At 38.9% G+C, this 12890-nt stretch overlaps 2 protein-coding genes across 3 annotated transcripts in view; one reads left to right on the top strand and one right to left on the bottom strand.

Moving 5' to 3' along the window:
• The window catches only part of LOC306774854 (importin subunit alpha-1-like), a 6522-nt gene extending 1575 nt beyond the window's left edge, over positions 1-4947 (bottom strand). Inside the window, exons 1-9 of one of the 2 annotated variants that reach the window (XM_079265029.1) lie at positions 4888-4947; positions 4471-4581; positions 4242-4382; positions 3774-3862; positions 3258-3526; positions 2565-2659; positions 1565-1828; positions 889-1122; positions 449-631 (exon numbers count right to left, since the gene is read on the bottom strand). In XM_079265029.1, the coding sequence (XP_079121155.1) occupies positions 449-631; positions 889-1122; positions 1565-1828; positions 2565-2659; positions 3258-3526; positions 3774-3862; positions 4242-4382; positions 4471-4536 (1341 nt within the window). In that variant the 5' untranslated portion in view covers positions 4537-4581; positions 4888-4947. Of the gene's footprint in view, positions 1-448; positions 632-888; positions 1123-1564; positions 1829-2564; positions 2660-3257; positions 3527-3773; positions 3863-4241; positions 4383-4470; positions 4598-4887 lie in introns of those variants that run through there. The other variant, XM_079265028.1, reaches the window with a different exon arrangement.
• A 182-nt stretch (positions 4948-5129) lies between these two features.
• LOC306773233 (uncharacterized protein) lies at positions 5130-12403 on the top strand (the record flags this gene model as incomplete). The annotated part of the gene is made up of 7 exons (XM_079262991.1): positions 5130-5141; positions 7054-7145; positions 7228-7250; positions 7498-8160; positions 8624-8710; positions 9677-9868; positions 12026-12403. The coding sequence occupies 7 exons, from the start codon at positions 5130-5132 to the stop codon at positions 12211-12213; spliced, it is 1257 nt and encodes a 418-aa protein (XP_079119117.1). The 3' UTR covers positions 12214-12403.
• Between the last annotated feature and the right edge of the window lie 487 nt (positions 12404-12890).

Below are 12890 nucleotides of genomic sequence, written 5' to 3'. Positions count from 1 at the left end.
TGCATGCAATCCACTATTATTTAACCATAACATGTATTCAGGTAATACATGTTAAAATTGAACTTCCCTTTTATGGCAGCTAATCAAGCAAAAGAAAAGAGGTAGTGTTGTCCACATGAACAGTATGAAAATAAAACGAGTACAAGAATAAAGAAGTGAATCAGGGAAATAAACCTTATTTCACAATACAACGGTTCACCTCAAAAACATTTGCACACAACAAAAACCAGTTAGCCGTTCTCTACAGACACATGCAAATCAACACACCTCTAACAGTGGAAGATCTCTTTATCTTGATCAAATTATTTTAACTTGCATTTTAATTCAGTTAAAACCAATGCAGGCCTTAACATCCCGTTTCTAACAATGATTACTGATAGAATATGCATTTGTTGTTTGATCTAACACGTTCAAAAGTATTGTTAGTTTGCAGTTATTTGTTATGTACCTGTAAAATATTGCCGATTGCATCCAAAATGACTAGAATCATCTTTATGTCTTTGACTGTCAGTAGTCTGAGCAGAGGGTCCAGCACATTACAATGGACCAGGTAGGCCACTTGGTCCACTGTTCCACCGCTGGTATAATTAGTCACAGCCCACACTGCCTCCTTCTGAGTCTTGTAATCTCCCTAAAAATAGAAAAATTAGAGATTTTTGGATATAGGAAAGTATTTTCCTTTGTCAAAGATTTTATGTTCAGATACTGCACTGTAACCCAGGTTTAGTGACTATTTGTTGGTCAAAGTCCTACATATGATGAGTAAAATGTAGAAAAATTATGTTGCCGCAATGATCAGTGACATGAAATAAACCTTTCAGGTTTTGTTTTCTTAGGATGGACAATTGTAAATATTTTTCTGCACTTCTCTATCTTCTGCATTCTAACCTGCTGAAGAATCTCTACCAGGATGGGTATGAGGCCTGCATTAATAACTTCCTGAATCTGGATGTCTTTGCCAGCAGTGATGTTGGACACAGCCCAGGCTGCCTCTCTCTGGATGTGGGGCTTGTCGTGGCGCAGAAGGCTAGGGAATATTGCCAGGGCACCTGCATTCAGGACACACTGGGTCTGCTCATCAGTTCCAGTCACAATGTTGCCAAGTGATCTCAGGGTGGGAGTCTGGGAGAGGAAGAAGAGCAAGTTGATTGTTTGATTATTTGAAACCGAGCAGCCTTGCATGAGTGTGCATAGAGAACTGAAGAGGATGGAATTATCTTTATCTTTATAGATGTTTTTTAGACAAACAGAAACTAAGAAACGCAGGCATAGAAAAAGAAAAATAAAGCCGAAATTCACCCTGGAATTAATATTTGACAAATATTCGTAACCAAATCATTGAATTTAGAAGATTTTTATCAAACTATTCTGACAACACAAGTGGAAGCACCAAGAATCATTTAAAAGTGTACAAAAATCCCACTGATATATTTCATTGCAAGCAGTGACATGACTGCAACTTCAGTTATCAGTTTTTCCCCCTTGACAGGGAAACAACATGAAGAAAATACATGTAAGCAATAATATCCAGTCAGATTATGCAGATAAACTCAAAATTGCATACCACAATGGTGAGCTCCCCACAGGCTAGAAGTTGCACAAGCTTAGGCACCAGGCCAGCATGCACCACCACCTCTATCCTTTCATTAGAACCATCAGTCAGATAGGAAACAGCCCAACACGTGTCAGCCAGAACGTCCCGGTCGTCATGGTGCAGGAGGCGAACCAGTGCAGGAAGCAGGTGATGCACGGCTGACAAAGGAGGGGGTGGATTCTTGTTCCGACAGAGGTTGGAGAGTGTCCAGGTGACATTGCGGAGGTAGCCAGGCTGACACAGTGGAAGAAGAGCAAAGTTATTTTACAACAACGCCTTAAACAACAAAACAAAAATTTCTCTAAACAGAATAAGCTCAGTCTTGAACAAATTTTAGAGTCTTCCAGACTAAAAAACACCAAGGTCTGGTGTTATATAGACCAGACCTTGGTGGTCTAAATGAGTATTGCCAAGGTCTGGTGTTATTTAGTTGTCATAACTGTGTGTTGTTTTACAGTACACTGTTAGGACAACATGGAAAATACTATAGAACTTCTTTATTAGAATTGTTCTGACATATTCTGCCCATAATATTGGGTAAAATTACATAATTCCCTTTATCTATCTATATAAATTATTCTCTGCAGAATAATACTGGGATGGACTGAAGTACCCTAATTTGCAAAGGTAGAAAAAGGTAAATCTGACACTCCAGATTTCTTCATTTAGACAAATTCTCAACACAACAAACAACACTAACAAATTAAATAGTCATTTTAGATTTGGACATCAACTGTAAGTTGTGTATTGCACATTAACAAAGAACAGTGCTGTTCTACTTTATGCAAAAGACTTCTCACTTGGGAAACTGGGACAGTTCTTAGGACAAATAACTAAATATTTCAATACAGCTGATTCTTCTGCAACAAAAAATGTCTTTGTATGTAATGTTAAGTGCAAAACTACAAACCGCAAACAATTTTAAGTGCATTATTAACAGTATTGACAATACATTCAATAGGACACTCACAGGAAATTTAGATAGGTCAGAGGTTTCCACCAAGGCCAGAAGTGGCTTAAGTCCACCATGTTTAATCACCAAATCTCTGAAATTTGGTCCATCGCCTAAATATGGAAAGCAAAAACATTCAGAGTAATGTCTTAACAACAGTGCAATCACAGATCAAATAAACTTTACATCTTAGTTTGAAAGATTACTATGAAATAAATAATTGTGTGGTTGAAAATTTTAGGACCAGAACAAATACCCTGAGAACATTAAATGTTTAAAAAAAAAAAAACCATAATACACCAGAGCTGTTTTACAGAGGATTCACTACATTCTGCTGTGAAACTTTTCCAAACAGGGAGAAACAAACATACTCTGACACAATGATAGGACATGACTCTTTTTTTAAAAGTGCACTAATCATCTTTGGACAAAGTACTGCATGAATAGGCAATACTTTTTCCAATTTTGAGAAGTACATATTCTATAAAACTCAAAACACCTCCTCACAATCCTGCAGGTTTTCCATTCATTCCTGCTCAAACACACCTGATTCAAATTCATGAGTCATTATGCAGAACTTCATAGGTTACTGGATATATTTCATTTGAGTCTGGTGTGTTGAAGGAAGAATACATTTAAAACCTGCAGCGGCCCTCGAGGATTGAGTTTGGACACCCCTGGAAAATGGAGTTCAAATATAGAAGACAATACCTGCAATGTTACCAAGGGCCCAAATAGCTTGCTCACTGATGTGCTGGTGGGGCGATGTCACCAGTCTGATGAAGGCTGGAATGGCTCCTCCTTCGACTACAACAGTTGTCTGGTCTGAGGTACCTGAAGCGATGTTGGTCAGGGCCCAAGCTGCCTCAAACTGGATGGCAGGGTATTCAAACAATGCCAGGAAACTAACAAACCTTGGGATGAGGCCAGCAGCAATGATGTTGTCAATAGGAGGCTGCTTTTCTCTGGAGAGAAGCTTTCTGGAAATTAGGAACAAAATATAATAGTATTTTTAACTGAAGTAAGGTGATTCCTAAAAAAATTTTTAAAAGAAAGGCAACAAACAAGATCATTTTAAACTTAAGAGAACAAGGCAAAGTTTCCTCTAGAGTGTTGGCTAACAACTTTTTGTACACAAGTCCCTAAAATGAACTGAAATCACACACCAAAAGGATATCTGTCACATCAGGTCTGATGGGATCTAAGAACATATTAAAAGTATTTTACCGAGCAGCCTGTATTGCCTGCAGCTGAACGTCTAGATTCTGGTTATTCACACCTTCTACAATTTCCTCCACAGACCAGTGATGAGGAGGCTACAAAAACAGAAACCAAAGAGGATTAGTGCACAGTAAATATGGCTCAAAGATCAGTGACATTCAGAGAAGCTTGCTTGAAATATGTCCAGGACCAGGACCGTAGAGATAATTAGCTACAAAAATGTGTTTTACTTTAGCATGTTTTACTGTTATTTACTGTAAGTCATTTGGCAGGCATTGGAGATTGCACAAAAATCTTGAGTGAATTTTGGCAAATATGTGCAAGAAGGACTGTCCTTTCTTCTGAGACGTGTTGTGCAGGGCATATTGCTATAGGTCATTCAGTTATAAGAAGTAACCAAAGTATCACACAAGGAATTAGATGTAACCATCTGCAATCAATTGTATTCCAGCCAAGAGAAAGAGGAAGAGTTACTTGTGCGTTAGGATCTTTCTTTTGAAGGGGGGAGGCCGGCTCGTCAAGCGAGCTCTGGACATTTCTCTTCTTCAGGATCTGATCGTCTTTCTTTGCTTTTCGCAACTCGACGTTGACTTCCGCTCTCCTTCGCCTTAGCTCCTGAAGATATTCAAATCCCACAAAATAAGAACACGTTTTGTTTAATTACGTTTGTTTTGTTGTTATTTACTTTATTGGCAGAACTTACATTGGTATCTTTTCCTTTGTTTTTGAACCTGCAGAGCCGAACTCCGCTGTCGTTACCACATGACATTCCTGACCGTTGAGCAACTGATCCCACAAACGTTAAGGAGAAATTCTGCTGAATGAAACGACAAAACGTTAACTGTTGTAAACGTACGTTGCTAATGCTGTCTTGTCGACTTTACGTTTGATAGTTAGCGAGCAGCGAGCTAGTTAAATGAACGGGTGTCTTTAGTCAAGCCGTATCTAATCCCATGTGGCCCGTACGGAACCTTACTACGTAAATTACTTATGCTCGTTCAAATACGCCGAGACGAAGAGTACAATAAAGACATAAAGCGAAACTGTCAATGTGTTATTGAAATAACGACAGCTATACCTGAAATATTACTGAGTATAAAACCATGTGTTACGTTCTTACCTTATAGTTCTCGTCAAAAAAAAAAAGCAATTATTTAAAAAAAAAAAAAAAAAAAAAGACGTCACGTATGAACTACCCTTTTTCCTGATTACTGATTGGTCGAAAAGACTTCCAAGACCCGCCTTATTGTCCCGGTTGAAAAAAATCGTTGTCACAGGCAACCGCTCATATTATCGCGAGATAAACAGAGTACGTTTTCCACTTTTTTTCTTTGAGGAATGTTCCAAGTGTCTCATGTTACCATGAGCAATAAGGTATCATATGCTTCTCCTATAATATAATCCCCCTACTGAAATCATTTTTAAAGACAACAGAAAACGACCGTCCGTAGCCCCGTCGTTTAAATGATATCATATTAATTGTTGGCACAACTACGTAATGACCCAGTGGCCTAATGGATAAGGCATCAGCCTCCGGAGCTGGGGATTGTGGGTTCGAGTCCCATCTGGGTCGCATTTAGGTGAATTTTAGCAATTCTGCACTTTTCAGCCAACTTCGCATTGTTGACAGCAAATGATATCTTCACAAGCAAGCATACTTGCTGATAGAATGTGTCTGCTGTAAATTTTGTGTTTGTTTACCTTTTTATTGCTCTGATTGTATCATTTGCTGACATTTTCCTTTTGCAGTCTTAGAAAGTTTTATTGCTTCTTGGCAATAAATCTAATACTGCTGAAGTGCCTTTCCCCCATCATTTCTGAAAAAACAAGTATCTAAGTATTTCTCTAAACAACTTAAGTATGACACACTCAACTCTACTGCATATCCCATAAAAACATTTTCCTTATTAATATGGTACTATTTAAAAGGAAAATAAACAGGCTTTCTATCTTACCAGATTTATGGCCAAGATGAATTGTTACAACAAATTCATTGTTTTATGCGAGTTTACAGAATTTAATAAATGAATGTTCCTCAACCCCAAATAAGTTGGAAGCTTCACATGAAAAATACTCTCTAACATCAATGGCATTTTATACCTCTTTTTTCCTATAGCTGCCATCCTGCAGTGATGCACTGCAACACAATGTACATATCTTCAAAATATATATTATGCATTTATGCGAATATAATTACAGCACTGCATCTAATAACATATTTATTTTGGATTTATGGTGCTAATTTTCAAATCGCCCTGCGATGGACTGGCGAGCTGTCCAGGGTGTACCCTGCCTGTCGCCCAAAGCCAGCTGGGATAGGGTCCAGCTTCCCCGCGACCCTGAATTGGAATAAGCGGTTCAGAAAATGAATGAATGAATTTTCAAATCTACTGTGTCATTCATTTGAAGAAATAAATAACATTTTGCAATACTGTCTGTTAAATCACATTTAAAATAAAAGTTTAACCATAAATCTAAATCAATTTCTTAGTCTTTACAATTAATTAACAGAGAAGAATATATTTCCCTAAAATTAGAACGCGTTTAATGCATAGACCAGAGGTGTCCAGCTCCGGTCCTCGAGGGCCAGAATCCTGCAGGTTTTCTATGTATCCCTGCTCAGACACACCTGATTCAAATTAATTAGTAGTATAGCTTAATCAGTTGTGTCATTGGCTGTTTGATCCACTTAGTGGAAGCTAGATGTGTTGGAACAGGAATACATGGGAAACCTGCAGGACAGCGGCCCTCGAGGACCGACTTTGGACACCCCTGGCATAGACTGTATATAAAAAGATGGTTTAATGACTCCGGAAGTACATTTATTTTGAAAATTCATTCCGAAAGCGTAGCTAACGCTAACTTGATTAACCAGCAGTTGAGCGGCAGTTCCTGATTTTCACCACCAGAGAGCAGTAAAGACTTGCTTTCCTGCAAATGTATGCACTCGTAATTTGGATAAAAACTCAACATAACATTAGAAGACAGTAAGGTGACTTTTTGCAGAATTATTTAAATGTTACAAAAGCCAAGCACGGAAATACAGATACAAAAATGGTTTTCTTGTTGGGTTGTTTTTTGTGGTATTTTATTTACATTTAACATGAGCCATCAAAGGTTTCAGAGGTTCTCTTTTAATAAAACACACCTGAAAAAACAGATAGAATTCACGCAGAGCTACAATTAGCAGTGTTAGTTGGTGTTGTTGGTATTTGGCTATTAGGAATACATGTAGCCTTTGGATGAAAGTAAAGTCGTGTCAAACTGTTTACCTCTGTGTTTAAAGCGTCCCCAGCCGCCTCCCCTTACGTCCAGTCCCATCCCATCCTTCCCTCAGCGGTTCTATATAAACACCAGGAATCCCAGCTCTGTGGCAAAGTATAATGTTCTTCCAACACTGAGCACCCAGGATGACAGGAATTACTCTGGTTCTTTTGTTTCTCTTCTTTCCTCTTTTCAGCACAGAGGAGCATGCTGTTAATGGTGAGTATTTTTTTCTCGTCAGCATTAAGATTTAGCTTGACATTCACACTGAGCATTTAATGCCAAGACGGTTAAATTATGCAGTTTACACAAAATGCATGGGCCATGTTCATTTTTATGTTTCTAGTTTAAAAAAAATGTTACAAAGTCAGACTGTAAGCTACATTAAAATCATGGTTGGTGTCCATTGTAGGAGCTGATCCATATCAGATGATGTAACTGATATGTAACTTCATTTTAACTACAGAACTGTACACCCTAATAGAAAAGGGTCAGGGCAGCTTTGTGGATCCTATCCCGAGCAACCACAGCAGGCTGCTGCTAAAAGAACCTTCACTGCCCATCAATGAGCTCTTGGAGAAAAGCAGCAAGACCATTGAGTCCAAATTTAACCACCACCCTTTACCCTCCGCTGTATGGCCGAAGCACGGTGACCTGGTCCCCATCCTCCGCCACCACGGCCTCCACAACAAGAGCAAAAAGGGCTCAAAGAGCAACCACTTGCTGGGGCACAACAGTGAGAAAAGCCGGGGAGAAGTTGTGGGTCTTCTCCCCAAAACCCAGCTGCCAGGAGCTGCAGGTGCTGTCACCAACCGCACTGCGCAGAAACTCCCCCCGGACACCCAGCCACACATCAGCCCACCACAGCAGAGTGAGACAGAGGGACACACCAACTCCAGAGCCAGGGCTCCAGCCCACACAAAGCCCCAGTCTCAACCTCAACAAACGGCTTCTTCTCCACGCAGAGATATCTCCAACCGAAGGCAAGACCCAGAGGAGAACCGGCCTGGGAAATTCAGCCTTTATCAGTCTGGAGTCAGCGTTGCTGCCTGGAACAACAGCCGGCCTCCAGCCGTCCTCAACAGGCGCTCCTCCAGCCTGCTTTTCCAGTTTGACATCCTGAGGCGAGGTATGGAGGGATTGTTTCCTGATCCTGAAATGTGATCTCTGTGTTATTACAATTATCTTATAAAAAGATCTTTGCATGTACCCCTCTTTTGGGAACATCTAAAAATGATTCAAATAAGCCATGACCGCATTCAGTGATAAAAGAAATCTTGTTTAATAGTAAATTATACTTATTGAACTACTTGTTCAATAGGATCATTTGCAGACATTTTTGCATTAGTCATGGAAAGAAAAAAAGCTGTATTTTTACATCTACAGAAAACAAAATATTTAAATGCTAGAATGTGTTTGGAGTAATTGAGTAAATAACAGATTTATTTATTCATGCTGATAGTTAATTAACATTCACTGCCATTAAATGTGAACATTTCCCTGACGTTTTTCTGGTGGCTGGGAATGAGAGACAGGAATGACAGTGTTCTTCTCCTCCTTTCATCTTGCTCTGTTTGTCCTCTCCTCCTCAGACTCTGACTTCATACATGACAGCTTCTGTATGAGTGAGTGCAAGAAGGAGAAAGACGAGAGGGAATATTACTGCCACAGCGAGTTTGGTATGTAACACAAAGACAGATTGTCTCAAAGGTACACAAACACACAAAATGCAGCAAAAGCAAAAGAGGATCTCATCAGTGACTCTGTTAGTTTTACAGAGTGGTTTACAGATCGATCAATAACCATTCAGCAATATTTCAAATCGAATATTATAAGTACTTAACAAGTAAATGATTAATAAAGCATTCAAATTAGTAATAATAAACTAAATTAATATATATGGCAACTAAATGTGAATTATTATAGTACAAGAAGCTGCTCAGCCAGTCTCATTAATATGTTGATAAAAATTTAACTTTGTCAGTCAGCAGTTTACCACACTTTGACAAAGATTTAAGTGAACTAATATTTAACATTATTTTAAAATCTTAGTTTGAATCCAGTAAAAAAAAAAAGAATATAATAGAATAGTATAGAAAGATGTATAAAAACATACTCTTTCACCCTTCTCATAAATTCTGGGTTATCTCAAAAGTATTATTGTCCTGACAGGGTTATTTTGGGGGCTTAAAGAAAGGACCCTCAGAACCTGCTGCAGGTTATCATTAAAGGTTGGCAATATGTATGTTCAGGGTACAATTTGGCCAAATCCCAATTCCCCTACTTGTGCCTTCCCCTCCATGATGCACTGATAAGGGCCCCTTTTTTTTAAGGTAATCATGGATTAGTGGTAATCAAGTCCTTCAACAGTTTTGAGACCCAGTTGGATGGCTAGATTACCTTTTTTTTTTTTTTATGTGTTGGTAAATAAATTTGGCTGCACTTAGATCTACTCTTCTCTGTGTTTTCTGTTTTTATGCAAACTTAACTAACTCCATGGATTTGGCTGGTTTAAGAATTCTCTAAGCAAAATAATTGTATTTAACTAATAATGAAGTCATCTTGCATCACAATTTTTCTTTTGTCCTTCATGGTAAAAATGCTGAAGCCCTGAGATGTGATTCTGCTTTTCTGTTCTGAAACAGCTGTCAATGGGATTGTCCACGACATTGATGTGCTGCGTAAAGGAATACGGCTCATTACACTGATGGTCAGCAGTGACGGCTTCTACAAGATGAGTCGTCTCTATGTGACTCCAGGCAGTTTCTTCTTTAAAGTTCGCCTCCTGGTTTTGGATACCTACAAGTGCAGCAAGCCCTGCCCTGAGATCAAACTGGGTGAGTGTTGCGTTGTAGACCAGGCATTTTGAATAAGAAAAAAGCAGTGTTTCACCAGGATTTATTGTAAGAGTAAAATAGACATCTGTTGAAATTAAACTGTCTTCCTCCCAAAAACGACAGCAGCCGTTTGTTCATGTAGCCAGTAACAACCTGATACTTCATTATAAGAATGTAAGGCCCCTAGTGGTCATGACTGCATGTTAAGAGCATAAAGTCTGCGCATATGCAACAAAAACATAGAAATAAGTTTGTTTTCTCAAGGTGGGAAGAACAATAATATGGTTATTTTTAGCTTTCATATTTACTACTTCAGAGAAACCTTGTTGGTTTTCTTTGCTGAGTGGGGATTTAGGTTCATTTAATGACAAAGGAGTCTAAGATTTTTTATGCCTTACACTGCTGTTTGTCAATCAAGGTCCTTAAAACCCACTGCCCTGCATGTTTTAGACATATTCCTCCTCCTCTGTCAGATTACTGAATTCTTCATCAAGCTCTTTGCAGCCTGTTAACATGCCTTTTATTTCATTCAGGTGCGTTGAAGTAGGGTTACCTACAATACATGCAAGGCACAGAGTCCTGAGGACCTAGATGGAGAAGCACTGCCAATACGTAAAGCGCTGTTTGAACTGTTTTATGTTTTTAGCTGTTTTAAAGCAAAACCCAGCAGTCATGTCGTGCCTTGGTCTGGTAAAGTGAGGTTTTTCAGCTTTAGGATGCTTCTGGGTAAGGTGGGAATGTATATAATAGGTGGGTTTCCAGTATAATTTCCGGTAAGATTTATTACTCGTAACTTATTACCAGTGTAAAATAATTGCTGGTAATCTGCATTCTTTGCATTTCCACCAAACCACAAAGTTCTTGAAAACGTATTATAATGAGGCTGAGTGCTGCACTGATCAGAGTTCTTCAGCCAAAGCACCACCCCTCAAAACCTCTGTAGAATCAGAAAAGTCCTACTCCTCTATGAGGTCTGTGTGTGTGTTTGCTTTTCTTTTTTCAGAAAAAAATTGGGGGTCAAGGTAATGCAGGCAGAAATTTACTGTGTTTTTTTTTTTAGAGTTGCACTATAACTTTCAGACCTTAAAACTCTGCATTGCTGACCCTTTTGCAGTACAGTCCCAATTATAAGCACATTCTCAAAGCCATCATTCCCCAGCAGCATCCCAAGGCTGAGAAACTGCACTTCACAACTTAAACTTCCAAGAGTCAAAAGGACACATGACATACCAGCTGAGTTTCGCTTTACACACCATTACAAGCTAGCAGTCAGATACCAACACAGCAGCCATGTTGAACACACACTGTGGCTGACTAGTCAAAGCAACACAACAAGACTATTGGAGGAAGAGAGCAGAGTACAGAGAGAAAGAGCGAGAAAAAAGTCAAAATAAGACTAACTTCTACTGTCTGAAGAGAGCTCACATTACACGTAAAATGCAGAATGGATGCTAAATATGACGTCATCGTCACTGAGAAAATCAGAAAAAGTTTTGTAGTACTGTATTTTAAAAAACTGAGAAATTAAAAAGGTTTCTGAGGTGGAAAGGGGCTGATAAATGTTAGTGTTGTAAACACATCAGAAACACACAGGTTTGAGGTTGGGAACTTATGTAATGTTGCTTTACAACAGTGTCTCTCAGTCTGGCTCCTCAGGTACTTCTGTCCTGCATGTCTCAGAGGTTTCTATACTTTAACACACCTGACTTAACTGAGTAGCTCATTAGCAGGCTTGTAAGGAACTTGACAAGCTGTTTACTTAATCAGAATCAGGTCTACTGGAGTTGGAAAGAACTAAATCAGGCAGGTCAGTGGTTTCAGAGGATACTTTTACTGGTTTAAGATCCAAATTGAGATTAAGAGGGTGTATGACAGGTTCACACTAAACCAGGGGGCCCAGATCCAGTCTTCAAGATCTTCTATCCTGCAACTTTTAAATGTATCCCTTCTCCAACACACCTTAATCAGATGGATCAATACTCTCATCCCTCGTTCAGCTCTGCAGAGGTCCGATTCGTTTCATCAAGGTGTGTTGGAGAAGGATTGCTTCTTAACTAAACCGTCTTTTTTATTTGATTAGGGAGCTCCATTTTCCTGAAAAGACAGATTATTGTAAATAAAAAAACAATCTTAACATCCTCTCTGGTTCTGTCAAAGGTACAAGATACATCGTCATGGGTCAGATCTACCATCGGAGGCGCCACCTCCCCAGTGATCTCCTGAGCCTGCTGGGTGGCAAACTGAAGCCCGGAGATGGCCTCCTACGAAGCAACAACTATGTCAAGAGGTACAACAAACGGAGACACCAGAAAGCTCTGGAAGCCACCCGTTCCAGATGTAGGTGAACCGGAAATAAGACTTTCACCCCCCGCTGCAGGGGAAGAGACATTGCAGCTGACAGTGACCAATCTTAACTAACCCCTCAGTATTGTGCAAGACAAAGGACCCACTGCAAAAGACACAAATGAGTTCTCACATGGACTGTGGTCATAAATCAATAATATTGGTCCATCTTATATCTGTTAAATTACCTAAATGTTTATTTGTGGATTTTAGAAACAAGAATCTGCAAGTGACTGGATCTTGATATTTTGCAAAGATTTGAGGCTTCTCTGAACAAGTCAACTCTACTTCAGCTCTTCATTCATTCAAGGCGATGTCAAAACTCTTCATTCATTCATGGCTGGTTCATGAAATGCCTGAATTAGTGAGTTTTTTCACTGGCTTACTTTGAAATATAAATCTGACTTATTTCAAGCAAATATGTCCATGAAACGTGAACCTGATTCACAAAATAAGCATATTTATTTTTATTATTACATTTGAAAAACATCTCTGTATTTGTCGCTATATTATCGCAGGATTAAACAGGAGAGTTTTATTATTCTTTCTTAAATATTTCAATTATCTGAATATCAAATTCCAGATAAGACTGTACAAAAAGAGGGCAAATAGTTTTCTTTCTTTTCAGTAAACTCCTTTTAGATTGTTTCAAACAAGCATTTCTAATAGTTATTTTTTT

This window comes from Telmatherina bonti (assembly GCF_933228915.1).
Source record: "Telmatherina bonti genome assembly, chromosome: 3".
NCBI lineage: Eukaryota > Metazoa > Chordata > Actinopteri > Atheriniformes > Telmatherinidae > Telmatherina > Telmatherina bonti.
This window is presented reverse-complemented; position numbering and strand designations above follow the sequence as displayed.